General features: G+C 37.2%; 4 protein-coding genes, 1 long non-coding RNA gene and 7 other non-coding genes across 12 annotated transcripts; 5 read left to right on the top strand and 7 right to left on the bottom strand.

The window, feature by feature from the left end:
- The first annotated feature begins 2,110 nt into the window (after window positions 1–2,110).
- LOC133716013 (protein DETOXIFICATION 35) lies at window positions 2,111–5,538 on the top strand. The gene is made up of 7 exons (XM_062142743.1): window positions 2,111–2,491; window positions 3,616–4,241; window positions 4,331–4,387; window positions 4,498–4,736; window positions 4,847–4,965; window positions 5,054–5,140; window positions 5,259–5,538. Exons 1-7 carry the CDS (start codon window positions 2,237–2,239, stop codon window positions 5,346–5,348), a joined length of 1,473 nt encoding a protein of 490 aa, XP_061998727.1. The 5' UTR covers window positions 2,111–2,236; the 3' UTR covers window positions 5,349–5,538.
- A 366-nt stretch (window positions 5,539–5,904) lies between these two features.
- Window positions 5,905–5,988, top strand: TRNAL-CAA (transfer RNA leucine (anticodon CAA)). Its single transcript has one exon. It is a non-coding gene; the product is annotated as a tRNA-Leu (tRNA).
- A 218-nt stretch (window positions 5,989–6,206) lies between these two features.
- TRNAL-CAA (transfer RNA leucine (anticodon CAA)) lies at window positions 6,207–6,290 on the top strand. Its single transcript has one exon. It is a non-coding gene; the product is annotated as a tRNA-Leu (tRNA).
- Window positions 6,291–6,893: 603 nt separating this feature from the next.
- On the bottom strand, window positions 6,894–10,306 carry LOC133717357 (rRNA 2'-O-methyltransferase fibrillarin 1-like). Its single transcript, XM_062144053.1, has 7 exons — window positions 10,169–10,306; window positions 9,500–9,822; window positions 9,294–9,389; window positions 9,119–9,196; window positions 8,862–9,038; window positions 7,340–7,408; window positions 6,894–7,235 (listed from the first exon to the last, which is right to left on the bottom strand). Exons 1-7 carry the CDS (start codon window positions 10,182–10,184, stop codon window positions 7,059–7,061), a joined length of 936 nt encoding a protein of 311 aa, XP_062000037.1. The 5' UTR covers window positions 10,185–10,306; the 3' UTR covers window positions 6,894–7,058.
- Window positions 7,584–7,651, bottom strand: LOC133719116 (small nucleolar RNA snoR60). The gene has a single exon (XR_009850844.1). It is a non-coding gene; the product is annotated as a small nucleolar RNA snoR60 (small nucleolar RNA).
- On the bottom strand, window positions 7,962–8,033 carry LOC133719118 (small nucleolar RNA snoR60). The gene has a single exon (XR_009850846.1). It is a non-coding gene; the product is annotated as a small nucleolar RNA snoR60 (small nucleolar RNA).
- On the bottom strand, window positions 8,182–8,251 carry LOC133719115 (small nucleolar RNA snoR60). The gene has a single exon (XR_009850843.1). It is a non-coding gene; the product is annotated as a small nucleolar RNA snoR60 (small nucleolar RNA).
- LOC133719114 (small nucleolar RNA snoR60) lies at window positions 8,449–8,519 on the bottom strand. The gene has a single exon (XR_009850842.1). It is a non-coding gene; the product is annotated as a small nucleolar RNA snoR60 (small nucleolar RNA).
- On the bottom strand, window positions 8,697–8,769 carry LOC133719113 (small nucleolar RNA snoR60). The gene has a single exon (XR_009850841.1). It is a non-coding gene; the product is annotated as a small nucleolar RNA snoR60 (small nucleolar RNA).
- Window positions 10,307–15,834: 5,528 nt separating the features above from the next.
- Window positions 15,835–17,881, bottom strand: LOC133718400 (uncharacterized). The gene is made up of 5 exons (XM_062145240.1): window positions 17,659–17,881; window positions 17,228–17,497; window positions 16,711–17,119; window positions 16,470–16,608; window positions 15,835–16,229 (listed from the first exon to the last, which is right to left on the bottom strand). The coding sequence occupies exons 1-4, from the start codon at window positions 17,847–17,849 to the stop codon at window positions 16,471–16,473; spliced, it is 1,008 nt and encodes a 335-aa protein (XP_062001224.1). The 5' UTR covers window positions 17,850–17,881; the 3' UTR covers window positions 15,835–16,229; window position 16,470.
- Window positions 17,882–19,750: 1,869 nt separating this feature from the next.
- On the top strand, window positions 19,751–21,190 carry LOC133717615 (UPF0496 protein At3g49070-like). Its single transcript, XM_062144327.1, has 3 exons — window positions 19,751–19,783; window positions 19,920–19,990; window positions 20,106–21,190. Exons 2-3 carry the CDS (start codon window positions 19,942–19,944, stop codon window positions 21,182–21,184), a joined length of 1,128 nt encoding a protein of 375 aa, XP_062000311.1. The 5' UTR covers window positions 19,751–19,783; window positions 19,920–19,941; the 3' UTR covers window positions 21,185–21,190.
- A 1,197-nt stretch (window positions 21,191–22,387) lies between these two features.
- On the top strand, window positions 22,388–25,926 carry LOC133715951 (uncharacterized). Its single transcript, XR_009849281.1, has 5 exons — window positions 22,388–22,554; window positions 23,115–23,238; window positions 24,625–24,714; window positions 24,982–25,029; window positions 25,709–25,926. It is a non-coding gene; the product is annotated as an uncharacterized LOC133715951 (long non-coding RNA).
- Window positions 25,927–26,354: the final 428 nt, after the last annotated feature.

Below are 26,354 nucleotides of genomic sequence, written 5' to 3'. Positions count from 1 at the left end.
CAAAACGAAATTTTTACTATACATGCGCTGCGCATATGACATACATGCATGATCTGATTGTGTGTGAGTATTGCAAGAGCTTTCTACATTTTATTACAGGGAATCACACATCTTTTAATCATGCGTGTATGCCATATACATGCATTTATAATAGAAGTTTCGTTATCAAAATTGCTTTTCATACATACAAAAACTCTCTCATCTGTGCATGTACCAATAGACTTGTCAAGTTATACATGAATTCGCGATCACGTTGGTAGATACTTGACCGTTTCCTCTCCCGGCAGCACATTCTTTTACTTTGAAGGTTAGCTTAGCTCTCCTCCTCTCATCAATCTCATATCGATCACGTACCTTTTCGGTTAGGGCACCATATATTTTTTATCAACCACTTCAGTACTTCCTTTCTGGTGAAAATATCTGTGTATACTTCATCCACGTACGTCGTCATTTATGGATCCTTGGCTTCTCTGCCCTTGTACCACTAAAAACTAGCACCTCTATACGTGAACCAGTTTAGCACCTATCAATTAACTTACCAACTTCGATCTTCTTCTTCTTCTTCTTCTTTTGTCTCGATATGATTCATGTGCAGAATGCTGGACCGCACAGAGCTAACCCGCCCGACATTATATTTGGCACCAAACTCTCACCAAATTTATTGTTTGGAGGTTCGGACTGTTAGTTGGCATAAGCCACTGTTCCTACTAGTTTAATTGCATGGGATCATGGGAGACTCGAGACTTTTCACGGTGAGATATTGAGAACAATTGAATCGGTCATAGTCCGAATCTCCAAAAGCTAGCTGTCGTTTTTCGTTCGAAAATGATAGGGAGGAGGGAAGAAGTAGTAGCATGGAGTTAAAACTTAAAAGTCATTCCTGAAATTGACTAGTAGTGCCTGAGGTAGCTATATTGATCGTGCCATGTTTTGTTTGAATTAGCCAATTAGGATTAGGCCTCTTATCTTTTTAATAGTTTATAGACTTCCGGTGCTTTATGATAACTATGTATAACAACTTTTAGTTTGAGAAAAACTGACTGTTTGTTTAAAATGTTCTAACTTTGATTTGAGAAATCTTCTTCGATAAAATTTGAAATATGATTGAGAAATAATATATTTTTTAAAAACGATATAGCGCAATATGCTAACCAAATAATAAGTATAAAGATTACGAGGAGTCGTACAAAAATTGCTAAATCCAAATCTATTAGCCATAGTGAATAAAACCTGCAAAGCACTAGGTTGATTGGCACCTAATAAAAGGGCCTATCCCTTTGTTTTTAGATTATTATTGCACATATTAATGAGCATCATTAAATACACTATGGCTAATAGATTATTGTTTTTAGATGCTCTTAAATTCATAAAAGCACACCACATTTGCCGCACGATCTTTCTTTTATGTTGATTTTAATTAATTATTATCATGCAATAATTGATTTATCATTCATGAGCCAATAATAGGAACAGTGACAAAATTTATATGAAAATTGAAATGGGTTGAGAGATTATTCAGAGCACCGCCGTGCACTTGCACCAACATAAATAAATGGTTAGATTGCATTAAATACACTTTTTGTTTATTAAAAATAAAGTTGATAATAAATATCAAAGGTTGAGATTATTTTATAAGGGTTGGGTCACTTGCACCGTCGGTGCATAGAATAATTTCCAATTCCTTAAGGATAGGAATTAAGTTCATTATGAGACAATAACTAAATAGATTCATGAGCCAAAAGTAGGTAACAGTGACACAAAATTTATATGAAAGTCGAGGTGGGTGTGTCTCCATGCATAAATGAAATCAGAAAGCAGTACTTAATATGAACAACTTTCCTAAATAATAAAAACAAATACTGAATTCACTAAAGATATGAATTGAGTTCATTATGAGACAATGGAGGGTTCATGTATTCACTCGAAAAGTATTGATTGAACGTTAACTAACTAGGGATTTAAACAAACATGATATGATTATCATTTTTCAAATTTTCAACAGTAAAACCAGATAACTACGACTTGGGTAATTTTTCAGTCAAAATGAAAGAGTAAAAAGTCAAAGAAGCTTCGCTTCTTCTAAAAACCCTATAAGTAGCAACAACACTGTATACATGCATTTTGTCCTCCAAACCAAACCAACCAATACCAATCCTTCCCCCTTTAATAGCCTCTCCAGGCTAGCTGCCACTTGATCAGGATCGTACACCTGTCCTCCGGTGGCCGGAAAAACCAGATGGAGGCGCCGCTGCTGACCAACGGAGCTGTCACGGACTACGAGCCGGTGACAAGCTTTAAGCAGGCTCGGGAGGTGACGTGGAAAGAAACAGTGAAGCTATGGAGGATTGGTGGGCCTATAGCCTTCACCATAATCTGCAACTTCGGCACCAACTCCGTCTCCACCATGTTCGTCGGCCACATCGGAAACCTTGAGCTCTCCGCCGTCTCTATCTCTCTCTCCGTCATCAGTACCTTCTCTTTCGGCTTCATGGTAATATATAACTTACCTTCACTTCTTTTGCTATTTGTTTTCGATTACTTTGAATAATGATTTCGTGCAATGCCGTTCCTCTTTTTCTTTGGGTGAGATTTTCCTCCTCATTTCTGTTCTGGGTTTTTCTAATGGGGTACGTAGTGTTCTCACTTAAAATCTAATAATCGAAAATGAACTAAAGAACTCATTGAATTTCGATTTGAATTCAAGGGAGAGTAACTACGAAATCGTATGTAGATTTTGGAATTGTATATATCTTGGTGAATTAGTATCAACTAGTCAAATTTCGAATCTATGTAAACTATGTTTGTGGTTAATCGAATATTGAAAATTTGAAATATCTCATACTCTGTTTTACGGTTGAGAAAATCTCGGAAAAGTCTCGTGTTTAAAAAAAAAAAAAAAGCTTTTTCCTTCGTTTTTCTTACGGATTAGGTGCTGCTCATTTTCGAAAAAGACGAACTTTCTGATATTAAAAGGATTAGTCTTGTACTTTAACTATTAGAGGAACATGTAAACTCTGTTTTATTCTGTTTTGTTTTGTTTTTTTTTTTTTTTTCATGCTTTTGGTATCTTTAAGTTTACGTTTTCTGTTTTGTATGAATGATGAATCTGTGAGTTTACTTTAAAGTGGCTTATCTGGTATTGTCGTTTTGCATTTTTCTTTTGGTATCAAGTCGTTTTGGAGTGTGGCTTATCTTCATAATCCCCTTCGTTACCATATACTAATCCTTTAGCTTACGTATCTTGACCAGAGAGCAATTTTAGCCGTGTGTTTCGAGTTTCGTAATAGGATTTCAGTTTTACCAATCTTTACCATATACGTCATGTTCATAAATTTTCCAATAAGAAACAAAATCCCAACTCACACTAAATTTAATTTGTTTTCAATCTTAAAATGGATTTGAAATGGTAATTGAAGAATATATAACGGACTTGACCATCGTGAGACGCATTTCCCTTTTTATGATGTTACTTGAGCATTATAAAATGTATAGACAAAATACAGCAACCAAAAGTTTCATAGTAAAATCTTAGTTCTTGACTGTGGACTATGGATTAATAATGAAATCACTATTATTCAAATCACATTATAATTCATTTGTACAAATTTGTTGTAGCTTGGTATGGGAAGTGCACTAGAGACATTATGTGGTCAAGCATTTGGAGCTGGGCGAGTTAACATGCTTGGTATCTACATGCAAAGGTCATGGATCATTCTATGGACAACCTGCCTTTTCCTTACTCCACTCTATTGCTTCTCTGCCCCAATCTTAAAGCTTCTTGGCCAAGATGACGATGTAGCGGACCTGGCGGGAACATTCACCGTGTATGTGATCCCTCAGCTATTCTCACTTGCCATCAATTTCCCTTGCCAAAAGTTCCTGCAGGCACAAAGCAAGGTCATAGTTCTTGCTTGGATCGGATTCATAGCCCTAATGGTTCACATTGGACTTCTTTTCCTCTTCATTTACGTGTTCGATTGGGGGATATATGGTGCAGCTATAGCTTTTGACATTACAGGTTGGGAAATTGTGATTGCTGAGCTTGTTTATATACTTGGTTGGTGTAACGAAGGGTGGAGCGGGTTTTCATGGTTGGCTTTCAAAGACATTTGGGCCTTTGTAAAGCTTTCGCTTGAATCAGCTGTCATGCTTTGCCTTGAGATTTGGTATATGATGAGTATCATCATTCTTACTGGTCATCTTGACAATGCGGTCATTGCTCTTGATTCACTTTCTATTTGGTAACAACACAACTAATCCCACTCACTTTCATAGTTTGGTGGTTCAATTTTCAGTATGGGGTATCTGATTCACTTAATTGATATTTCAGCATGAATGTCAATGGATGGGAAGCAATGCTGTTCATTGGAATCAATGCTGCTATTAGGTAAGTACCAAGACTCAATTTCTTTTACTATTTTGCGTCTGCTTCAAGTAACAACTGCTTTGATGCCAAGTTTCTGAAACAATTTGTTGTTTCTCTTCCAATTCTTATAGTGTTCGAGTTTCTAATGAACTTGGACTAGGGCGTCCGAGAGCAGCTAAATACTCAGTCTATGTGACAGTGGCTCAATCTCTGCTGATTGGAATTTTTTGCATGGTTGTTATCTTGATTGCCAAAGACTACTTCTCTGTCATCTTCACAAGCAATGCCGAATTGCAAGCAGCTGTTTCAAAGCTAGCATGGCTTCTCGGAATCACCATGGTTCTCAACAGTGTCCAGCCTGTGATTTCAGGTATCAATAAATCGTGTTTGTTGGCTTCCATCCTCTTAAGCTAGAGAAGAGTATCTTTCTTTTCTTCACCTTTGATTCATTGTTTACAAAACCTGGATTGATGCTTTCAGGTGTTGCTATCGGAGGTGGATGGCAAGGAATTGTGGCTTATATTAACTTGGGTTGTTATTACATTTTTGGGCTCCCATTCGGATTCCTTCTTGGTTATACACTAGACATGGGAGTGCAAGTAAGTAATATGTTTCGGTTTGTGAAGTTTCCGATATTCTTTTCATGTGTATTAGAAATTCAATCAGATATGTTCAAATATATTGTAGGGAATTTGGGGAGGCATGATATGTGGAACAGCACTTCAAACCTTGCTGCTCATTATAGTACTTTACAGAACCAACTGGAACAAGGAGGTAATTACTTTAAAAGTCTCTTATAGCTAGCTGTGATTTAAACTTACCAGCACAACATGTTCTAACAAACTTCATTGAAAATAAATGATTAACTGTGGTTCGTTTTCTTTTTCCGCAGGTGGAAGAAAGTTCAGACCGAATGAAGAAATGGGGAGGTCAAGATATAAAAGGCGAGACGATAGCTGAAAATAATCATAATATTATATGAAGTTCCTCTTATTCTTCCGCTTAGTTTCTCTGTAAACCATGTTTACTGTGTAGGGAAGCTAAGCCTTCCAAATTTTTGTGTTTTTCGCCATTTGAGAATTGAGACCAGCATGGTTAATTTGTTCAGTGACATCACCTGTGGATTTTGATTCCAAGTAGGTTATCATAATCCATTTTAAGGTTCCAAGTCATTTAGTGCTCTTACTTTTACTGTTTTACATAACCTCGGTATTGAAATTCAAGATTGATCAATGCATGTCTGTAAGAATCCTAAATGGCTAAAAAGAGCTTTTCCCTTGCTCTGCAAGTTTTAAAGCAATGGCACTAGAATAGCAAATCACAAACACTCTTAAGCAACCAAGTGTGAGAGGCAACAAGCAACAATAGCCGAAACCAAATGCAATTCAAAAGACAAGTTTAATCTATCAAGTCTAGCTTGGAGAAACACTTTGATCTACAACAATGTCATCAAAAGGAATAAGCAAAAAAGTCATCAAGTTTTGCCTTCAGAGATAAGTTATAACAGTATAATATGAATTGGGGTATTGATAACAAGTGTCAGGATGGCGGAGTGGTCTAACGCGCCAGACTCAAGTTCTGGTCCTCTAACGAGGGCGTGGGTTCAAATCCCACTTCTGACATTTTTTTTTTTTTTTTTTTTTTGCGCTTTGATTTGTAAATTACTTTAGCTTACCATTTAGCACAATTTTTGTAGATTGTAATGGGTCTTTAGCTTACTACTGAAACACAAACATTTTCAATATTTTTTATTTTGCTTTATATGATCACTATGGAATTTAGCTTTTTTTTGCTTTATCTCAATCACTATGAAAATTTGGCTTACCAGATGGACAGAACTGTCAGGATGGCCGAGTGGTCTAAGGCGCCAGACTCAAGTTCTGGTCTTCGAGAGAGGGCGTGGGTTCAAATCCCACTTCTGACAATATCTTTTACATTTTTTCAGTTTAGGGTTTCCTCCATCTGCACAGCGTCCACCAAACACGGCACTATCTATATCAGACTCAACTAGCAGCTGATTCCCACTTCCCAGCTCTCTTACAGTCCTGATACACTCCTGCTTGACCCAACTAACATTCAATAACCCCCCATAAGCCTCCACAAAGCCAGCTAGGACCGCTGTAGAGTACACGGCTAAACGATGTTGATACCTCTTGTCTTCAACATGTTGAAGATTTACTCAGAATCTACGATTTGATAGGAAGACATACACATGCAGCCTAATTTGCTGCTTGTCTACTTCCCAAATCTAAGCAATGTTAAGAGACAGGGACTGGAGATAGGACATGATTTGCAGATAACATCATTTTTCAGTGGAGCCTTTTAGTTTATCCATTTAGAAACGCCTTTGGGCCAATGAGTACCTTTAGGTTTAAAACATACAGCGGTTGAAAAAGTCTGTCCAGGCATATTCATCTTCTTTAGGTAAAGTAAGAAAACTAGACTCTGTAAGTTTAGGTCACTTTCAGTCTAAAATTTCTAGCAGAGATGTGATAAACTAATACAAGTGCTCGTTTGGACATCAAAATTAAAGATGAAAACTTAAAATATCAATCAAAAAAGATCACTAAGATGTTCAGAACTACATAGACCAACAAGGTAATGAGAATAAAAAGGAAAAACATTGTCGGGTTTACATTTTATCCTTTTCTCACAGGCAAACTAAGCTATTGATTCATGGATTACAGACGTTCTAGGCAGCAGCCTTTGACTTCTTTGGCATGCGGTAACCACCAATCACACAAGCGTGATCACGCTCAAAAGGTTCAAGAGTCACTTGTTCAAAAGGCTTAAACTGTTCTGCCTGCAGCTTCTTCACCTCAGATTGGAACACCACCTCAGCAGGAACAGTGCAGTCGATACAATTAGCCTAAAATGATTCAAAAAAGCAAGCATTTATTAAAACCTAGATTAAGCAGCTTTAGCAACTCACCTCTTATGAGGAGGGAAATAGAACATATTCACTAAACAAACCTTGATAGAGATGACAAAGTGCCCTCCTGCTTTAAGAAAATATGATGCATTCAAAGCTAGAATCCTGGCCTGCATGGGTGGCAAAACAACTTGTTATGTAAGATTACAAGAACATGGTAGACACATTTGGGTAGTCACCCCTTGATTGTGCTTCAACAACACAATTAGGAATTTTCCGACAGACAAAAGGTGCAATCAAGACTTTAAGATATCAAAACCAAAAATATCAAAATCTTTATACCAAAACATCAGAAACTCGGGTTGCATCACACATGATGCCTTAAAGGAATCCAAGTACTTGGTCAAATGCTCAAAAATTGCGCCAAAAAAAAGAAGATGCATATATAGAAGCGAAACACAACAAACTATTGACATCTAGAAACATAGTTGGAAACATTGAAGTTTAGTCTTCCAGCAATAAGACAGACATGCAATCAAAAGACACAGAAGTTGAAACAAGCAAGAGCATCAAAAACGTGGTTTTGCATCACTGATAATGTCTAGAAAGAAAGATAAAAGAAACTGGCCACATCGTCACATACTCGAACAATATACAGAGAAAAAAAACAAAGGTTGTAGATATGGAAAGCAAAAAGTAACACCAAGTCACACAACAAACAAGAGTACCAAAAACTTGGTTTTGCATCACCGATATTGTCTAGAAGGAAAAATGAAAGAAACTCATTACATACTCGATATACAGAGAAAATATGTTTTAGAAACTATATGGAAAAGTATGAAGTAACACCACAAAAATCATAAAGACAAAGCAGTCCACTAAAAACATCAGAGAAAGGGAGTGAGGAAAGAAGTAAAACCACAATCAAAATACCAAACAAATGAGCATCAGAGACTCGGTTTTGCATCACCCAAAGGTCTTGAAGGGGAACCCGAGTAACTCGTCACACGCCAATACTACGCACGAAAAAACTTGTATAACTTTTACAGAAAAGGATACAAGTAAACTAACATAAATATTTTCAGGGCAGACACCAGAAAATCATAGAAACAAAGTCTAGTCTTAGTACAAATATCAGTGTGTGTGTGAGAGTAAAATATGGGAAAGATGCAAGACAGTCTATCACAAAAAGCAGATTCTCAAACATAAGAGCATCAGAAACTCGGGTTTACAGCACCCTTAAAGTCTTGAAGGGGAATCCGAGTAACTCGTCACATGTTCAATACCAAGAAAAACAACATTTGTACAACTTCATTTACAAACAAATATCAAAGAACACTGACATAAGGACTGTGGAAACTATTTGCAAAATTTTCTAAAGGAATAAGCATAAGGGATACCAAATTAACCCAAAGAAAACACACACACACAGAGGGGTCATTTCAGTACTACAAGATATGCATCAGAAAACTCGAGCTTTCATCTTTCAAGATGTCTTGAAGGGGAATCCGAGTAAACTCATCATTTGCATAATTATATGAAGACATAAGCAACCATCAAGCACACAATAACAGAATTATCACCAAGTTCACGGTTAGCTAAAACAAATCTCAAGAAACAAACCTGATCGGGTTGTGCAACATCAGAAAATATCACGTCAACCATGCCAACAAGCATACGGTATTTCGCTGGATGCCTAGCATCTTCAATAATTGGTATGACATTAGTTCTCTTCTTAGCCATGTTTACCAAGTCTCTGCCACTTCTATGAGAAAACTCCACTGCATAGACACATCCAGTCTGCAAACGCAACAGCATTAATTATAAGAAGCTACTCTCAATTAAAACAATTAAAGAGCTTCTATACGAATGGAACTTACAGGGCCAACAAGGTCGGAGACATGAGAGACTGTGGTACCAGAAGCAGCCCCCAGGTAGAGAACCTTGGCACCAGGTTTCTTCATCACATAAACAAACATCAAGATTCTAGATTGAAAATTCTCAACCGTAGTGAATATTGAACAGAATGCACCAAACCATGGAATTGAAACTTACAATCCAGATCTCATCAACACCACCAAGAATAGCAGCTGCCAACTTGGAACGGAAAGGGTTCCAAATCCTATACTCAACTTTTGTTCCATCCTCTTGCTGAAATAAATAAAACAATTCCTTAAGCCACAATACACAGCAATAAAAACCAAACCACAACACACAGCTTACGGAAACAATTACTCTAAACCACCAATTAAAGTCGCTACCTGAACGGAAATCCTCTTCTCATTGTAGACAGCTTCTCCGGGGACCATGTTCTTGGTCACAAGAGCATCTTCTTTACCCTTAGCAAGGAAAACCCCAGCATGTCTATGGGGCTCAACCACAACCTTGGTTCCACCCTTCATTCCTCCTCTGCCCCCACGGCCTCTTCCACGGCCGCGGTCACCACGGCCCCGACCACCACGGTCACCTCGGCCTCCACTGGGCTTAAAACCACTGTTACTTCTGTCACCGAATCCACGGCCTCCACCTCGGCCTCTCCCTCCATCACTCCTTCCACCCCTGAACCCACCAGAACCACCACGGCCTACACATAAAAACCCACAAATCAATAAACACCACCTCGTGCTAAAACTTCACAGAAACACAACCCGGAAACTAGTATAATGTAATGATTAACCGAAAACACACATCAGAAAAGTAGTTTCAATATGAACTTGCACAATATAAACAGGGTTTTGGGTTTTGGGTTCTGGGTTTTGGAATTAGATGAACAAGAACCGAAATACTAAACTGGGTACATGCAAATGAGCAAGAAGTCAATCAACAAAGCTAAGAAAACTGATGGGTCTTCTTAGACTAAACAGAGGCGAGGTAAGACAGACAAAATAGATGATGAAGAAGAGGAGTGATTGATGAGTATAGAGTATTACCTCGAGGAGGTGCCATGTCTGCGAGCTTAGAGAGAGGGAACGGCTGGGTTTTAGGGTTTATGAGAAAGAGGCGCAGTTGTGAGAGGACTGCAAGTGTTTGCGTGTGTCTTTATAATGCAAAATTTTTAGGGTTTAAGGGTTTGTTTTCAGATAAGAGTGGGCTCAACATGGGCTTTCAAATTTCGACGTTTATTTAGGGCTTAGTAATGTGTCCCTTGTGTATAGTTACGTTATGGATTTGTGCTCAACATGGGGCCTTAAGCCACAAACAAAGCCTACGGATCCATTACGTTTTGTAAGTCCACGGACTCGCTCGGTATGTTTAGGACTTAGTAGAAAAAGAATATAGGGCACCCGGGAAAATATATCGTTTTTGAAATAGTCAATTTATTAAAATTACATATAAATACATATGAATATCAACTTTATCTACATCCAAAAAGAGATTCTAGGTGGTTGAAAAATCCCTCGCTGGTCTACGAAAATGCAATAATTAGACCAAGACATATGACCTATATAGTACGAATTATAGTGATGAACATGATAGTTATAGATTTATTTAGTGCTACAGATTGTTTCCCCTATAAGAGAATAATAAGGATGAATCCAACTGGATGATTAATCATGTACTTCTTCATATTGATTATATCCATATTCATAGCCAAATTGATTGTTGCCTTCAAGAGATTTATATGAGGTCCCACTGTGCTCTGTGCCTAAACTGATAGAGTCAAAACTTAAGGCAATTTAAGAAACATCAGATGGGGTACTTTGATCATCAGTTGCACATCTAGTCCTCCTCCCATATTGGGTCTTCTCTTGAGTACCATGACCAGCTGTTCTAGCTCTGTGGTCTTCATCTTGGGTTACAGGATCAAAATTACCTTCATAGGTAAATTGGTTTAATCCTCCACCCACAGAAGATTGTTCATATTCATATCTATTCATATCTTTCACCTCCACCACCTGTTCCGCTTCTACCATCTTCATCATCATCAAAACTATCTGAGTTGCTGTACCACCCCACGCGCCATCACTATCTGAATTATCTCTTGGGTTTTTAACAACTTCTTCATATAAGACCCTCTTTACATTGATTCCAGCATTAGTTGCAGTTTCTACAACTTGTGGAAGAGATCTTCCAACTTCATCATCGAGGTGTGCAGGCATAATCCAATGATGAAGTAGATCAACGCAATTATCAAGCGGCTCACTTGCAACATGAAGTAGATCTATTCAGTTGTTTTCATTGACCATATTATTCATTGCCTATCTGTCTCGCAGCCGCAGCTTCATGTTGTAGTAGCAGATCGCCTCAACCATATTCGCCATGAGGAGATCTCTCCTCACACAGATTTGCATTAGAGAATTACTTCTCACCCATAATCTCATTGAGGGTATTTCTCTTCACCTAGATTCACCTTGAGGGGATTTCTCCTCACCCAGATTTGTCTTGAGGATATCTCTCTTCACACATATTTGCATTTAGAGAATTACTAAGTTTTTTCTATTTTTTATTTTTTTTCTATCAGATTTTACATATATTTCTTCACTTTACCAAAGATATATCCCAAATATCTAATATATTGGAGAAAGCAAAAACGATAGAAGTCTAGAAGATAAGATATCAACCCCCTAAGGGAGATATCAGGGGATATATGTGTGATATCTTAGGGGGATATCAGGGGATATATCGGAAATATCGCATATATTTCAATCTTTGCACATAACTAAAAGAGGATATAGAGCCGGAGAGACTGACCTGCATAATGCATGAGAGAGGTTTTATGGGCTTTAGGCTTCTGCGTTTCTGACTAAATGTTAGACACCCTTTTGTATATTACCGACAAAAACAAAAAAGTCAACTTCACCCATTTGTATGTTGGGAAATTCGTCCAAACAGTGTCTGAACTTTTTCAGACTATTAATTTTCGTACCTAAACTTTGAAAAATGTCACAATGGTACCTGAAGTTTTGGCCCCGACCCAATTTCCATACCTGGAAACAGTAAAATCGTCTACGGTGTTAAATTTTGAAGGATATTTTCGTCATTTTACTATTCATCTTCTCTGAAATTGACGGGCCACCACTCGATTGGCTCTATCCTCTTCTTCTCCTCCACCGAAACCATCACCAACACCTCTCTTAGCTATCAATGTTTTTCCTCCACCAACTCGATTCCTTTCCAACCATGTGAATACATTAATCTTTGGAAAGAACTACCGGAGCTACGAGACCATGAACACATTTATAGGCTGCCCAATGCAGCTCACACATTTTCGCCCCCCCGGCATTGATCCCATAGCTTTAAGCAAACAGTTACTACAGTACTTTGAGTCACACACCAAGCACCACTCCCTCTCCTTCAATATGTTCCCTTTTCCACACCTGCTGCAAATCCCTCTCTTACTTGCTACCTTCAGCGGCGAGGCCCAAGCAACCGGCGATCCCACCGGCTCCGATTGCGGCGGCGAGGACCGGTCGCCGTCGTCTTCCGTCTCCGATTCTCTCGGCGTGTTGAAAGTCACGACCGCAGCTCTCTTTCCTCCTCCTCCGGCGTCGTCCTCGACCGGTTTTGGCTCCGAGTTTGAGTCCTGAGCTGAAAATTCAGAGCTGAAACCTACCGAAAACGACGTCGAAGTCTGCGTTTCGTTTGCGGCGTCGCCATTCCTGATCCGGCTGAACCGAGAGGCGTCCCGATCGACCGGCTCGGCCACCGGAATCGAAGAAAGCTCCGAAACCGAACCTGAAGCTCCGGAAGCAGCGCTGCGAAGCGAATCGATGTCGACTGGATCAACCTTGGGGACTTCGTAGGGCAGCGGAGGGCCTTCGTACTCAACTGCGATGGAGTAGTAGAGATGGTCATCGTCCGGCAATGGCGCGCCGGAAGGCAACATCTTTCTGAGTAGCTCCTGCCAGCTTTTCTCATCCTCGGGTTCCGGAGCCGCCATGGCGAGGCCGTTAGAGGACCCGCGAGAAAACAGGAAATGGAAGAGAGAGAAAGATTGTAACTGACGGTTTGTGGAAATGGAATCATCATCATCATCATCATTACTGTCTTCCTCGTCCTCTTCCGCCACCGGAGCCTCGGGAGTGAGCAAAGGACCTCGCTGTAAGCGCTTAAAGGTCTGGACGGTCTGTTGAAGCAATTTGAATTTCTTGGGATTGAGATTGGGCTTGGATTGGAGAGGCAAAGGCATGGTGGAGCTAGGGCTGGAACCCGGGCTGGGATTAGATTTAGAGACGGGAGTTGGAGAAGAAGGAAGTGATTTGGCGCTGTGGGTTGATCAATGGGGACGCGCCGTCGATAGCTAAGAGAGGTGTTGGTGATGGTTTCGGTGGAGGAGAAGAAGAGGATGGAGACAATCGAGTGGTGGCCCATCGATTTCAGAGAAGATGAATAGTAAAATGACGAAAATATCCTTCAAAATTTAACACCGTAGACGATTTTACTGTTTCCAGGTATGGAAATTGGGTCGGGGCCAAAACTTCAGGTACCATTGTGACATTTTTCAAAGTTTAGGTACGAAAATTAATAGTCTGGAAAAGTTCAGACACTGTTTGGACGAATTTCCCTTTGTATGTTACACTCATTAGCAATTGGGATTCCAAGATTCAGTATTCCCCATATGCAAATCTAGAAAAGAATTGGCGAGAAAGAGAAGGCTGATGAAAAAAGAACAAAAGAGAAGAGAGAAGAAGAGGATGAGACTGAAGACCAAGAGAGAATTTTCACTGAGGAATAAGAAAGAGAATAGAGGAATGAAATAAAACAGATTAAGAAAAGACAAAACCCTAGCAGAACCCTTTTTTCTCCATTAACTTTGTTAACTCTCCCAACCCTATCTGTTTTCTTTCTTTCTTTCTTTTTATTTATTTATTTTTTTTTTTTTTGTTTTTTTTTTTTGGGAAGTTCTTTCAAGTTTAGCTACTTGTTCGTATGTACAATGTGTCTCTTCAGTTCCTTTGTCTAATTCTTTTCAAGTTCTTTTAGCAGAGCGTGAAGGAGATCATGGGAGAAGATTGTGGTAGACTCGATCTTCTAGTGAAGAAGGAGATGAATATAATGGAAATTTGGTTTTAAATGATGTTCAACATGACATACAAATTGAGAGCTCAAATGCTATATTGTTGATGATGTAGTTCAGGACATGTTGAATCCGGCAACGAGTCTAACTCCAACAAGTTCTTCACGACAGAATGTTCAAACTAGGTTTTATTGGGGTGACTTGGAAAATGAAGAACCCATTGGGTAGACTGTTTATGTTCAGTCTGACATCAATTCTTTCAACTCTTGGTATGATGAGGATGACGCAATCTTAGAAGATGAGAATATCCTTCGGGCTCTACCAGAGACTCATGAAAAAAAATCAAAGACTAAACATTGGCAAACTAGTTCGCAGGATCCCTATCATACCTGCAACCGGACGCCAACTGTGCGTCTAAACCTTTGATTCAATTGGTCATGCCTTTTGAATTTTATTTTTTCTTTTCCCTAAGGGGTATTGGCTTCATGTCCCCCTTTTGTAGTTGTCTTTTTCCTTTCAAAAAATAATATTTTTAAGCGACAAAAAATAATAATAATACTGCTCCACTTACAATGGAATTCAAGTGAACTTAATATTCGAAGTGGAAGAATACAACATTGATAACAATCTTCTATTCAAACGATTTCATCACTTGGTCATTAGGCAATTAGTTAATTAACTTCAAACTGAATGCAATTCAACAAAACTTATGGAAGAAAACTATCTTAACAAAACTGTAAGCCAACTAACCCAATCAAGCTGATCAATTCGTTCTCATCAAAATTAGTGTCATAGAAATCAAGAAGAACATCATGATCAAGACTAAAGATCAATTCTGGTAATTTTAATAGGAAAGATAAACCATAATTTTTAACAATTAATCTGAAAAAATAAGACATGATGCAAATATTGGTGTAGGAGAAGAAAAAAAGTTTCGCCCCTTTGCCGCTTTGATTTCGTCGCTCGTCAACCTAGATTGCAACGTCTCTCTTCTTGTTTTATATTTATTTTATTTATTTAAATTCTTGGAATGGTATTAGGGGAATTTAATTTTACCAAAAAAGAAAAGCTAAATGAGAATGTATATGAAGAAAAAAGGATGTGTAAATAAAATCACCCTTGTCGATATATTCTTAAACATGAGGGAAATATCTCTAGTGAGTAGTGACTGATTCCTTTGAATATATGGACTTCGACCAACTTTCAAGACACAGAAAAAAAAAGAAAAAGCTAGGGACTTCGATCCATAGATATTTAGACTTCGCTATATTAATGTGTTGGGCATTTTTTGTTAAATACTGCAAATGTTAGGCATGAATATCTCTTAGTAATGATTAATGAGGGAAATTTCATTTTACATTTTGTCCACACACTTAAACTACATAAGTACGTACGTGGGCAACATTTATATGTCGATAAATTAATCAACAAGTAGAAACAAAGATTTTTTTTTTTTTTTAACAAACAAAGAACCAACCCACAAACTAAAATAATTACCAAAAGAACCAACAAAATTGAAATGAAAAACTAAACAAAATGTTAGTGAGCTGTCACCTGTTGGTAATTTATAATTCCAATATTGTAAAGGTTATAGATTTGATTCTCACGACATATGTAAAGGTGAGGTGGGCTAAAGTTTTTTTTTATTTATTTTTTTTAAAAGAAAGGAAAAACAAATTAATATTGGCATCATAATTAAATTACAATCCTCAATGAAAAAATAAACAACTAAGCAAATCAATATGGGCGTCATAATTAAATTACAATCCTCAATTTTTACGATTCACACTAATTTTTCTATGATTGTAAGGAGTGATTTCACCTCTATAAGCAAACTTGCTATTACACAAACTGATAAAAATCAAGTCTAAACTGCTATTATCCATGACAAACGTTTTTATGGCCAGGCCAGGTGACCGAAGTAAGTCTAGCTGAAGTATAGTCCTCCTAGTTGCAAATAAAGCATCTATATTGGCAATGTTTTTTTTTCTTCCTTCTTCCTGAGGTCTCACCATTTAACTGCTTGCCAATACCTGTAGAAAAAACAAAGTGAATTAATACAAATTTTGAGTCAGTTGAGTGGTGTTTACCTGATCATCCACTTTTAGAATATTTAAGGAATGATGACCATAAAATTCGAGTGGTTAATATTCTTGTACAAATCATTCCAAAAAAAAAATTAAAAAATTGTACAATCAATGGGGATATTGTTGGAGGCCGGTTCGACTAATTTCTCATATTAAAGACATAATGGATCAGAAAAACTAAAATACCTCAATACTGACTGGCCGTTATGGATGGTACATACAGGAATCCCAAGTTGGCATTGTCAATGCGCACAAGAAAATCATACAAATCGAGGAGAAACCCAGGGAATAATTCTTGAAGAGCTTTTACGACTTGTAATTGAGTCTGTGAATAAGCGAAGATACATATTATATTTCTTTCAAAGACTGCAGTGTAATTTTTAGCCAAAAAAAAAAAAAAAGAATGTCATGTAATTTGGGTACATACCATAACTTCTTCTCCAGCTTTCCTGAGCGTCTCAACTATGCGAATGGTAATATTCCTTACTATTTTAAATATTGTGACCACGTCAACTCTATTCTTTTGCTTCTTCTCTTTTCTCAAATATTCCGGCCGTTGCTCAGCTCTTATTTCATGAAGTCTTTCTTTCTCTTTTGTTTCCGTTTCCATATCCAAAACAACACGAAGAAAACCGTTTGAGTAAGCTCCGATCTTCTCTTTCAGCTCTTCCATAGTATATTTGTAATACGGCCTATCTTTGTTGGACATGTTTCTCCACTTATTTTTCCACTCGCGACAAAGATCATGGCAATTAAGCCAAATCTTGGCATCAAGGGGGAAATGGAACTTTTCCATTGATGACTGCAATGAAGGATGATACCACAGGTTCTTAAACCTTCAGAGTAAAGAAGAAGTAATCAATAAAGGTTAATACTTTGACTAATAATAAAAGAAACCAAAATATATACACTCAGGCTGCAGCAAACTCTTAAATTCAACTTACAGATTTATTGAGGTTATACTTTGAACAAAGTGCCTGTACTCTTCAGCTCCATACGTGTTTGGGTCGCCAAGTAATTTTAAAACCAGATTTTCTCGAATTACTTCCCTGTATGTCCTATCGCTGGCCGTTACTTCTCTCATTAGACTAGTAGGTGGTGGAATTTTGACGACCTTGAGTCTGCCGTCGTCGTCGATGTCGAAATGCTCAGGTCCGATGAATCCATGCTTTATTCCAATGGACTCCAATCGAGCGAATTCAACAATAATGGACCTATATATGCACAGTATACATATTAAAAATATATAAATTAGAAGACGAGAATATTTATCGTGCATGTAGTCTATCAGCGACAGCTAGCTTAAGAGCTGGCCAAGAAAAGGAAAAAAAAGAAGTTTATCAGCTTAAGAGTTGTTGCAGCATGTTGAACAAACCTAAGGAATTCAATACACAAAGGAATGGGACGACCGTTTTGCTGCCATCGTGAGGAAACATGACTCTGATTTATATAGTCGTTCAACGTCCAAGAACAGGAAGCGGCAGTAGTTTCTAAGGGTTTTATCCCAGCATTCCGCAAAGATTCGATCAGCAGAGAATGACGAGGAGTACTTGCGGAAGATCCCATCAAGCTCACCCAAATCTCACCTCTAGAAAGTGGATTTTTGATAGGGTTTGGTATTTATACCAAGCACTCCAGAATCCCACAGAATCAATCATCTAATAAAATCCTATAAAATCTTTGAGCTTTGGAATACCACAAGATTTAAGAGGATTTTTTAAAATCTCAATTAAATACCACAAAATTTTAGAAGAGTCTTTAAAATCTTAATTGAATACCACAAGATTTAAGAGGATTTTTTAAAATCTCAATTAAATACCACAAGATTTTAGAAGAGTTTTTAAAATCTTAATTGAATACCACAAGATTTTAAAGGACTTTTAAAATACAAAACGAGTCTATTCTAATTGAATACACCTCCCTTATTTTTGGTAAGTTCTTTCAAGTTTAGTTACTTGTTCGTCAAGGATTCTAGTTAACGTATAGAAGGTGTCCCGAGTGAACACTGCACAGAAAGAAACAATAACAAAAGTTTTCTTACACTTGCAAATTTACCAAATGATGTTTCAGGTTTCTCTGCCTATGGACTTTTTAGGTTAATATGCTTATGAGATTCCTCTTATTTCTATTTATAGCTCAGTTTCTGTTGAATTTCAAATTGACTAATTTAGGATAGATTGAGCTTTACCTAGATATAAGGGAAATTGTTCTATTCTTTTCAATTCTCACTTTAAGAAAACTAAGGGCAAAAACCATGGGAGAATTTAGGTGTTAAGGAAATAGTACTTGAAACATTAACAGGGTAAGTAGATTGTTACATGTTCAAGCTGTTTAAGATATGCATGATACCAAAGGCGTTTTATAAGTGTTTACAAATCGGCCACAGTCTACTTTTCAATCGTACTTTTTCAAACTCATGTATTATAATCTATTAAATTTTTGATAAACATTAAATAAAAAATTATTAGCGACTACAAATCTCGCGGCATCACACGGATTCGATTGCTAGTACATTATTACATCTCGTCTTTGGTATCTTATGGCCCTCTCTTCCATGGACTAATACGCGCGTGGAACTTATACATGAAGCATTTACATGGTGATGCTCAAGGCCGGCCCTGAGGGCTGCCGCCTGAGGCAGCCGTCTCAGGCCACTAGTCTCCGGGGGCCTCTGAGGTTTAATTTTGTTTATACGTATTGCGAATATATTTTGGCTGTTTTGCTAAAACGAACAGAGGAAAACGTCTAGCACCAGCGGTAGCCCTGTTATTCTTGCTACTTCACCACCTGGGTTCGACCATGGGATCTTACATTTCACTTTTTTTGTTTCCTTTTCAATAAATTCACTGAATTAAGTCAATAATTTCTCCTTTCCTCACAGCCTGGGTTAGAGCACCTTTCACTTTTTTTTTTTTTTCCTTCCAATGAATTATTGACATAACTTTCTCCTTTTCCTTTTCTTCTAACACATTGCCGCCCAGCTTTCCTTATCCTTTTTCATATAGACAATTTTTGTATTTTAAAAATTTATGTATGAATAAAAATTAAATATTTTTGTTCAATTCATTTTAATCAATACACGTTATTTTTTTTTTTTCTCGATTGAATTCAAAACACATGAGAGACCACATTTTAATTCTTCGCCTCAGGTCGTTAGAATCTCAGGACCGGCCCTGGTGATGCTTGCTTAAATCAACCCCTTTACACTTGGAGGGAGGGACGCATTACATGGTGAGACTTGCTTGAACGAAATTGGAAGGGAGATTTCTTCAGGATTGTTTGTACGTGGAAGCTTAAGCTCACTTCTAATCATGATCGAGTCTTCCCGTGCACTACAAGGTTCGTCCATGATTATTGAAAGCTTAGCATACCTATCTTTCTTGCAAGCAACCTTCGAAGTGCACGTTTGAGCTGGTATAAAACGGAATTCCTTTACTTGATCCCCTTTAATTCCTTTTCCACTATAACAACAAAGCAAAGCGCTGTGCTCTTTTGGAAAGGTTGGTATTCTCCTCTTTCATACATGCTGCTTTCTAACTCTGTTTTCTTCTGTTTTTGATGGTTATGACTTTTACTCTCCTATATAACCTCATTTGTTATTCCTCAACGTGGCTTTTTTTTTTTTATAATATTTAGCTTCACAATTTCACAAGACGAAATGACGCAAAAGCTTAGTGCACGCATCCGAAAATTTATTTCTTGTACTGGTAAAACCAAAAGTTTTTTGGTGTACTTATCATTCATAATTTATAATCCCTATTTTTCGTTTAAACTGTACATATATCATGATAAATCATGAACACAAAATTATTTATTTTGAAGCATCATCAAGACCCATCGGCACACCAAATTCTTCAATGGGAGTGGATGTAACAGAAGAATATGCTAATGCCTTCCGCACCGAATCGTACCTCGACTTTTGGACACGTGTCGTCACGCTATCCAATGCTGATTCCACCGGCTCCAAGCTTATTCAAATGGAGTCGACAACTGCGGCTCGGCTCCCATCCTATCGGCTCTTCGTGGAGCATCTTTTGGATCCGGATCAAACCTTGATTACTCGGATCTTGGCACTGACCCGAAACCACCCAAAGAACCATGCACTTCTATCCGACTATTTTACCCAAACCGCAGATGCTTCCGCACTGTGTGGTCTCCTACTAAAAGATATCGACCGTACACGTGTTAAATACCGTTCCATCAGAACTACACTTCAGTCTCTAAATAATTGTCTTGCTCCTACGACACTAAACCAACTAACCAAATTCTCTATTGTTTTATCTCCCAAACGAATTCAAAGTATTCAAATCAGATGCTCCGATTTGCTGAAACGGCTCGAGTTAACTCGCAATAAGACTCGAGCTAAGCTAAGGCTCATAGGCAAATTCCAAACCGGCTCGGCTATCATCTTGGTGGCAGTAACGGCTACACTAAGTGTAATTGTTGTCACGCATGCACTTGCACTAGTTGTAGCTGCACCAACTCTTATAGCAACCTCACTCGACTTGGCTTCGTCGAGGAGACTAGCTAGGATGGCGGCTCAGCTCGATGCGGCTACCAAGGGAGCTTACATAGTAAACAAGGATTTGGAGACGGTGAGCCGGCTCGTGGCTCGGCTAAACGATGAGCTTGAGCACATGCGCGGAATGGTTCAGTTTTGGGTGGAGCGCGGCGAGGAGGACTGGCTCCAAGCCGGCGGCGAAGTGGCACGCCAGCTGAAGAAAAATGATTGTAGCTTTAGGCAGCAGCTAGATGAGCTGGAGGAGCATTTGTATCTGTGTTTCATGACTATAAACCGGGCTAGAAATCTTGTAGTGAAGGAGATTCTAGATCCTGGTCAGACCACCAATTCACATATATACCACATTAGCAATGTAGTAACTAGTAACTATAAAAAATAGTCACCATGCCAAGTGTAATTAATTTTACACTTCAAGCAGCTAGAGAACATTGGCGAAAAAGACACAAACAAGTGGAATGGTAATGTCAGAAGTGGGAATACAATATATACAAACGGGAGCCATAAGTGCCTACTTCTAACACAAAAACAGATCAACATATCTATACATGCCATGTCATAGATCTTCCCATGTGATGTTGCTGAACTTATTGGAATGGCATGCAAGAAAGTAAACTGGTGTAAGGATCGATGATCGAGGTGATAGATAGGATGATCCAAGCTCGATCATTGTATATGCATACCAATATGCTTGATCTCAAGGTATTCTTGGAGCAGTTGCCGTAACCTTGTATATAATTAAGTTGAACTACAACACAGTAGTTGTACATAGTTTATGAATGGCTTTGCATCTTATATTCTGTAATGCAAGGCTTAGAATTCCGAAAATCTGAGATTTTATGATCCCAAAAACACATACTGAGAAAACATATGCATTCCCTTATTAATAATCGAGGCAAACCAGCTGTAAAGCAAAATATATAGAGGCTCCCCGATGACCTTGTGTGAAAGGGAAGCAGTACTACTGAAGAGCTCAAGGTCTCCAATCGTGATGGCCTAGAATTGATCAGCAAGGGTCCTGTTTCCATTTGAACTGAATTCGATGTGTACTGTTTAAAGTAAGGACTTCTATCTTGTAATTAAGTTCTTAAGCTAATACCATTAGCATGATAAGCCTAAATTAAACATCTGCTATACAATTAGGGATTCATATCCTAAACAAATCATCTGTTCTGTCAAGATTTAATTTATAGCAGCAATAAGTGATCAATAAACCCAGCTATATATATATATATGTACCTAGTTCCTGAACTGTACGTGAAGCCACGGGATCGATGAAACTATGGAAATTAAATTGCAGCTTTAGTGGCATTAATTTTAAGTCATAGTTCAGATAAACTTGTGTTTTTGGTTTTATTTCATAGTACGTTCAGATTCATATCACACTACTGATTTAATGTAAGATGTGGATCATTGGAGTTTTCTTTTGTATGTCCATCCAGCAGCTAGCATCAATCTCATCTAATCAATCAAATGAATTCATTGATATATCTAAAAACCAAATCAAAACAATATGGATTATAAATAAATATATAAATAATCTAAAAGGCGTGGACTGTTCACTGGAGTAAATGATGCTTTTGCCCTTGGTGCTTTCAGTCGACTACTCACTCCTCAAAGATCAAAAGTAGAAGACAAAAGCCTCAAACAGTTGAAAACGAAACTCTCCATGTTCATGCTTCCAGAATTCACAACCAATATTGTTCAAAAGGGATTGCCTCTACCATTACGATTCAAAGCTTTTGATTCATGGTAACTCCAATTCCAGTTTTTGGAAGTTTTTCTCTTTTACTTACTGTTTTTGCTACTTTTGATATGCCTGTTATGGTTAATCCCCAATTGATATGGAATCCGGTTGATTAATTGAAATTAAACATTTGAAGCTATTTCAGTTTTAGAAATACTGTTTATATGTTTGGGTCTTTTGTTACAGTTGATTTTCAACTGATATGTATTTTTATATTTTAGAAATTTTTTTTTGTTTGTCTTCCAGTTTAGAATCTGGATGATTAATTGAACAGATTTGAAGCTACTTTTCTCATGGTTAATAATTGAAAAGCCTTCATTACATACTGGCTCACCATTGTTTTGAGCGACGAGTTTAGTTTCCTGTTGTGACTAAACGTTGACAACTGCTCTGCTTATTTTGACCCTGCAACACTCAGATCAAACTGCAGCTGACTCTGTGACTTAGTTTCTCAGACATTAAATAGTGGCTTGCTTGATTTCTTGAATTTAGTTTGTTATTTTTTATCAGATTGGTTGGTGTTGATTGTTAATGTATCTGATATGGTTTTGTTTTGTTTTGTAAGCTTTGTCGAGATTCTCAAGGAAAGATACAGTCAAAGTTCAGTTCATTGATTTTTCAGTGAAGAAGAAAGAGGTCTAGCTTTTGGACTCTTTGCTGGAGATTTACCTCCAGGTTCATTTAATTTGGTTAGTTTTGTTTGGTGTTTTGATTATTTTAGTTTTGTACAGATTCAAGTTTGGGAGAAGATAATAATAGAGTGGCTTTGGGTGTTAGTACTGTATATCCAAAAAAGAACTGAGGATTTTGAATATGTTCCCTCAGCAGTTGAAAACTGAACCCTGTCTTCATTTTCAGTACTGATTATCGGTACCTATTTCATACATAATATAATTTACATCCTGACATTGCAAGATTATAACCCTAGAAACTTAACAAAGTAAACTATATCTGTTGAGTTCGATTTTTGATCAAATTTGCATCTTTTGTTTGAGGTGAAGGACAACTATATGGCTATTAGTTCGGTTCTCAGATTATAGGTTGTGAGGGACATGATTGCAGTTTTGTGATTGGCTTTTACCCTTTTGTTCTTTCTTCTTTAATCTGCTAATTGCCCATCTTTCTTGCTTTTGTTAACGTTGTTCATAACAATCATAAAGAGGCTAGCTTTGTCATTTCTATGTGACTTTGATTGCTGTTTTGTTTGGCCATCTGAGTTATTTCAGAGAACACTTCTTATGGTTTGTTTTATATATGAAAATATGTACATATATACATATACATGTGATGAGTGAAATTTCACTGTCAGGTTTTAAACTTCTCATACGACAGTTCCTCTTTGGCATATGAGTAATCTCTTTACTATTAATTGTTGAAATGAGATTAATATGAAAAGTAAAAGAAAAGGCCAAACACTGATTCGTCATGTGTTTTCTATGAATTTGTTCTGTCGAACTAAGAATGTACTTTTATGAATTAGCAAGTAGGCTTTTCTATACAGATGGCTGAATTTAAAGTGAGTATTTGAATGGTATGAATTTAGTATCATGTGATTCTAGAATAAGACTTTATTAACTAAAGATATGCATTGGTGTTTGAATAGCTTTATTCATAATCTTAGATGGCAAAATCTGCTTTTTGTGAATTTTTTTTTTTTGGTTCTTCTTCTTCTTCTCTTCTCATACCATAAGTAGTTGGATATTGCTGGGGTTTCTGTTTTTTCAATCCTGTTACTGAAGAAAAGTGAGGAGTGAGGACAATGATAATATAACTTTAATAAGTATTTTGGATGTTCATGGATAGATTGTTCAGTATTTGGGATGGTCTCATTCAATCCTTTCTTGAATCAGAGTATCTGTTGAGCATCTTGGTAATTTATATCTGATGGTAAAGATTAAGAAGCAGATTCTAATTGAAAGAGAAGCCATTTAAAATTTAGTTCTTTTTAGTTGCTATTTTCCTCAATGACGTGCCTTTCCCTTTCCCTTTCTATCTATTTAATTACCAGATCAAAAATAAAATTTATATATTTACTTCACACATTGTTGCCTTATAATTTGAGTTTTGTTTTCTAGATTCTATGCAGAAAGGTGTTCGTGTGGTTCTATCGCCGCTGTTCCTTTGCACATTGTTTGGTATTATTTCAATGTTGTATACTTCTTTAGGTATGTGATTTTTATTTTCTTTTGTTGATTAATATTTGCTATTAGCATTAATACAGATTTTCTGATGTTTTTGTCTTTATTTATTTATTTGTCTATATTTATTATTATAAGTATGGAAAACTGATATAGAGTTAACTATTGATGTATACAGGAAGATGCAAAATATTGAGTTTTTACCTTCTTTCTTTTTATTTATTTATTGTTGTTGGATTTATGGGTGTTTTGGTATGAAACATATTTTTTAAGTAGTTCTCTTTTATTGTGCAGCTCTTTGGGACAGCGTGCTATCAAGCCCTTTGGCTATTTCAAATTCAGGTATCAATTTTGAGATTATTGATTACTGAATTTTTTGTGCTAAAGTTTTTGTTTTCATTCTGTAGGTGGATTTGTACTAAATCATAATTTTGTATTTTGTTTCTCATTTCTCTTTTTTGTGCTAAACCCTATTGAATCTCTGCTTTGCATACATTCGTTAACAAACAATTCGCACTCCAGTAAACACCGGTTTGAACATGGGGTTCTACTCACAGTGACTGATAAACCTGCCTAAATTGGTAGAAATACTTAGAATAAAATGTGTATGTTATTTAAAATATTAAATTGAAATCGCGAATTGTCAGTTACTTCTAATGTAGCAACAATCTTAATGTAGCCCGCGCTCTGCTTGGAATTATTGTAGGACAACGAAAGATAAATATTGCTGCAATTAATCATATAGTGACGACAGATTGTGAGTTACTTTTACATACTGTGAGCAAATTTCAGTGATTTAATGGTTTCTTCCATGAGTTATTTTTATATACTGTAAGCAAATATCCAGTTTTTAGGTTATCCTTTGATCCACAGATAACAGACTTTCTGCAGATGCTTTACTTTTATATACTGTGGTTTGATCTACTTTTTTGTGTCATCATGATTTGATCCAGGGAGAAAAGAGTTTCGGTGGTATCATAACAGTTTGGAGTTCTTGGCTAACCAGTAGTTTTCAATGCAGTTATGGCGCCGAAAATTCTTCAATTAGAAGGACAGTCAAACTGCTGAAATTGAAGCCAGGAACAAAAAGAGATTTCCTTATAAAGGGGATATACAAAGATGTTCACAAGTTCACACCAACCCAAGATATCGAACCAACAACTTCCACGCGAAATCCTCTTAGGTTTGGAAAGAAGAGGAAGGAATTGTTCAAAGCAAAACCAAGCAAGAACCCGAAAAGGCAAGTTTTAAAATCCTCACGTTAAATTTCCTTTCCACTTATTTTCTGCATTTTATATCTACTCTGTCCATTCAATTTAAGCATCCCTTAATTAATGACCCAATCTTTTATATATAACCTTCATGTGCTCTGTATATTTCAGTGACAACTTTGAACCATCAGATCAGACCAGCACAAATACATTGGCTCAATCTGACACCGAAGACCTTACCTAACCACTTCTGCTTTGCAATGCAACTTTTTGTTTTGTGATAAGGACCAATATCTATGGGTTTTTGTAATGCTAACTGTCCTTGAAAAACAATGTCATGCTATGTACATATAAGCACTGGTTGTCAGAGTCCTATGTTTTTTGTAATGCTAATGGTCCCTGAGAAACAATCAACCAAGATAGCAGACATTTTGTACATTATTGATCAATGTACAT

This window comes from Rosa rugosa, chromosome 6, assembly GCF_958449725.1.
Source record: "Rosa rugosa chromosome 6, drRosRugo1.1, whole genome shotgun sequence".
NCBI classification, from domain to species: Eukaryota; Viridiplantae; Streptophyta; class Magnoliopsida; order Rosales; family Rosaceae; genus Rosa; species Rosa rugosa.
The sequence above is the reverse complement of the archived record's forward strand: the minus strand, read 5'-3'. Positions and strand labels throughout refer to the sequence as shown.

Bases quoted from the DNA above. Each gene is read 5' to 3' on its own strand.
- LOC133716013 (XM_062142743.1), top strand. From the start codon at position 2,237: ATGGAGGCGCCGCTGCTGACCAACGGAGCTGTCACGGACTACGAGCCG. The intron at 4,242-4,330 runs GTAACAACACAA...TTGATATTTCAG, and splicing joins CTTGATTCACTTTCTATTTG to CATGAATGTCAATGGATGGG. The intron at 4,737-4,846 runs GTATCAATAAAT...TGATGCTTTCAG, and splicing joins TGTCCAGCCTGTGATTTCAG to GTGTTGCTATCGGAGGTGGA.
- LOC133717357 (XM_062144053.1), bottom strand. The intron at 9,390-9,499 runs GTAGCGACTTTA...TATTTATTTCAG, and splicing joins AGAAGAGGATTTCCGTTCAG to CAAGAGGATGGAACAAAAGT. The intron at 7,409-8,861 runs GTTTGTTTCTTG...CCACCCATGCAG, and splicing joins ATGTTGCACAACCCGATCAG to GCCAGGATTCTAGCTTTGAA.
- LOC133718400 (XM_062145240.1), bottom strand. From the start codon at position 17,849: ATGGGATCTTCCGCAAGTACTCCTCGTCATTCTCTGCTGATCGAATCT. The intron at 17,498-17,658 runs GTTTGTTCAACA...GTGCATATATAG, and splicing joins TTGTGTATTGAATTCCTTAG to GTCCATTATTGTTGAATTCG. The intron at 16,609-16,710 runs GTATGTACCCAA...GCTTATTCACAG, and splicing joins AAGCTGGAGAAGAAGTTATG to ACTCAATTACAAGTCGTAAA.
- LOC133717615 (XM_062144327.1), top strand. From the start codon at position 19,942: ATGACGCAAAAGCTTAGTGCACGCATCCGAAAATTTATTTCTTGTACT. The intron at 19,991-20,105 runs GTAAAACCAAAA...TTTATTTTGAAG, and splicing joins AAAATTTATTTCTTGTACTG to CATCATCAAGACCCATCGGC.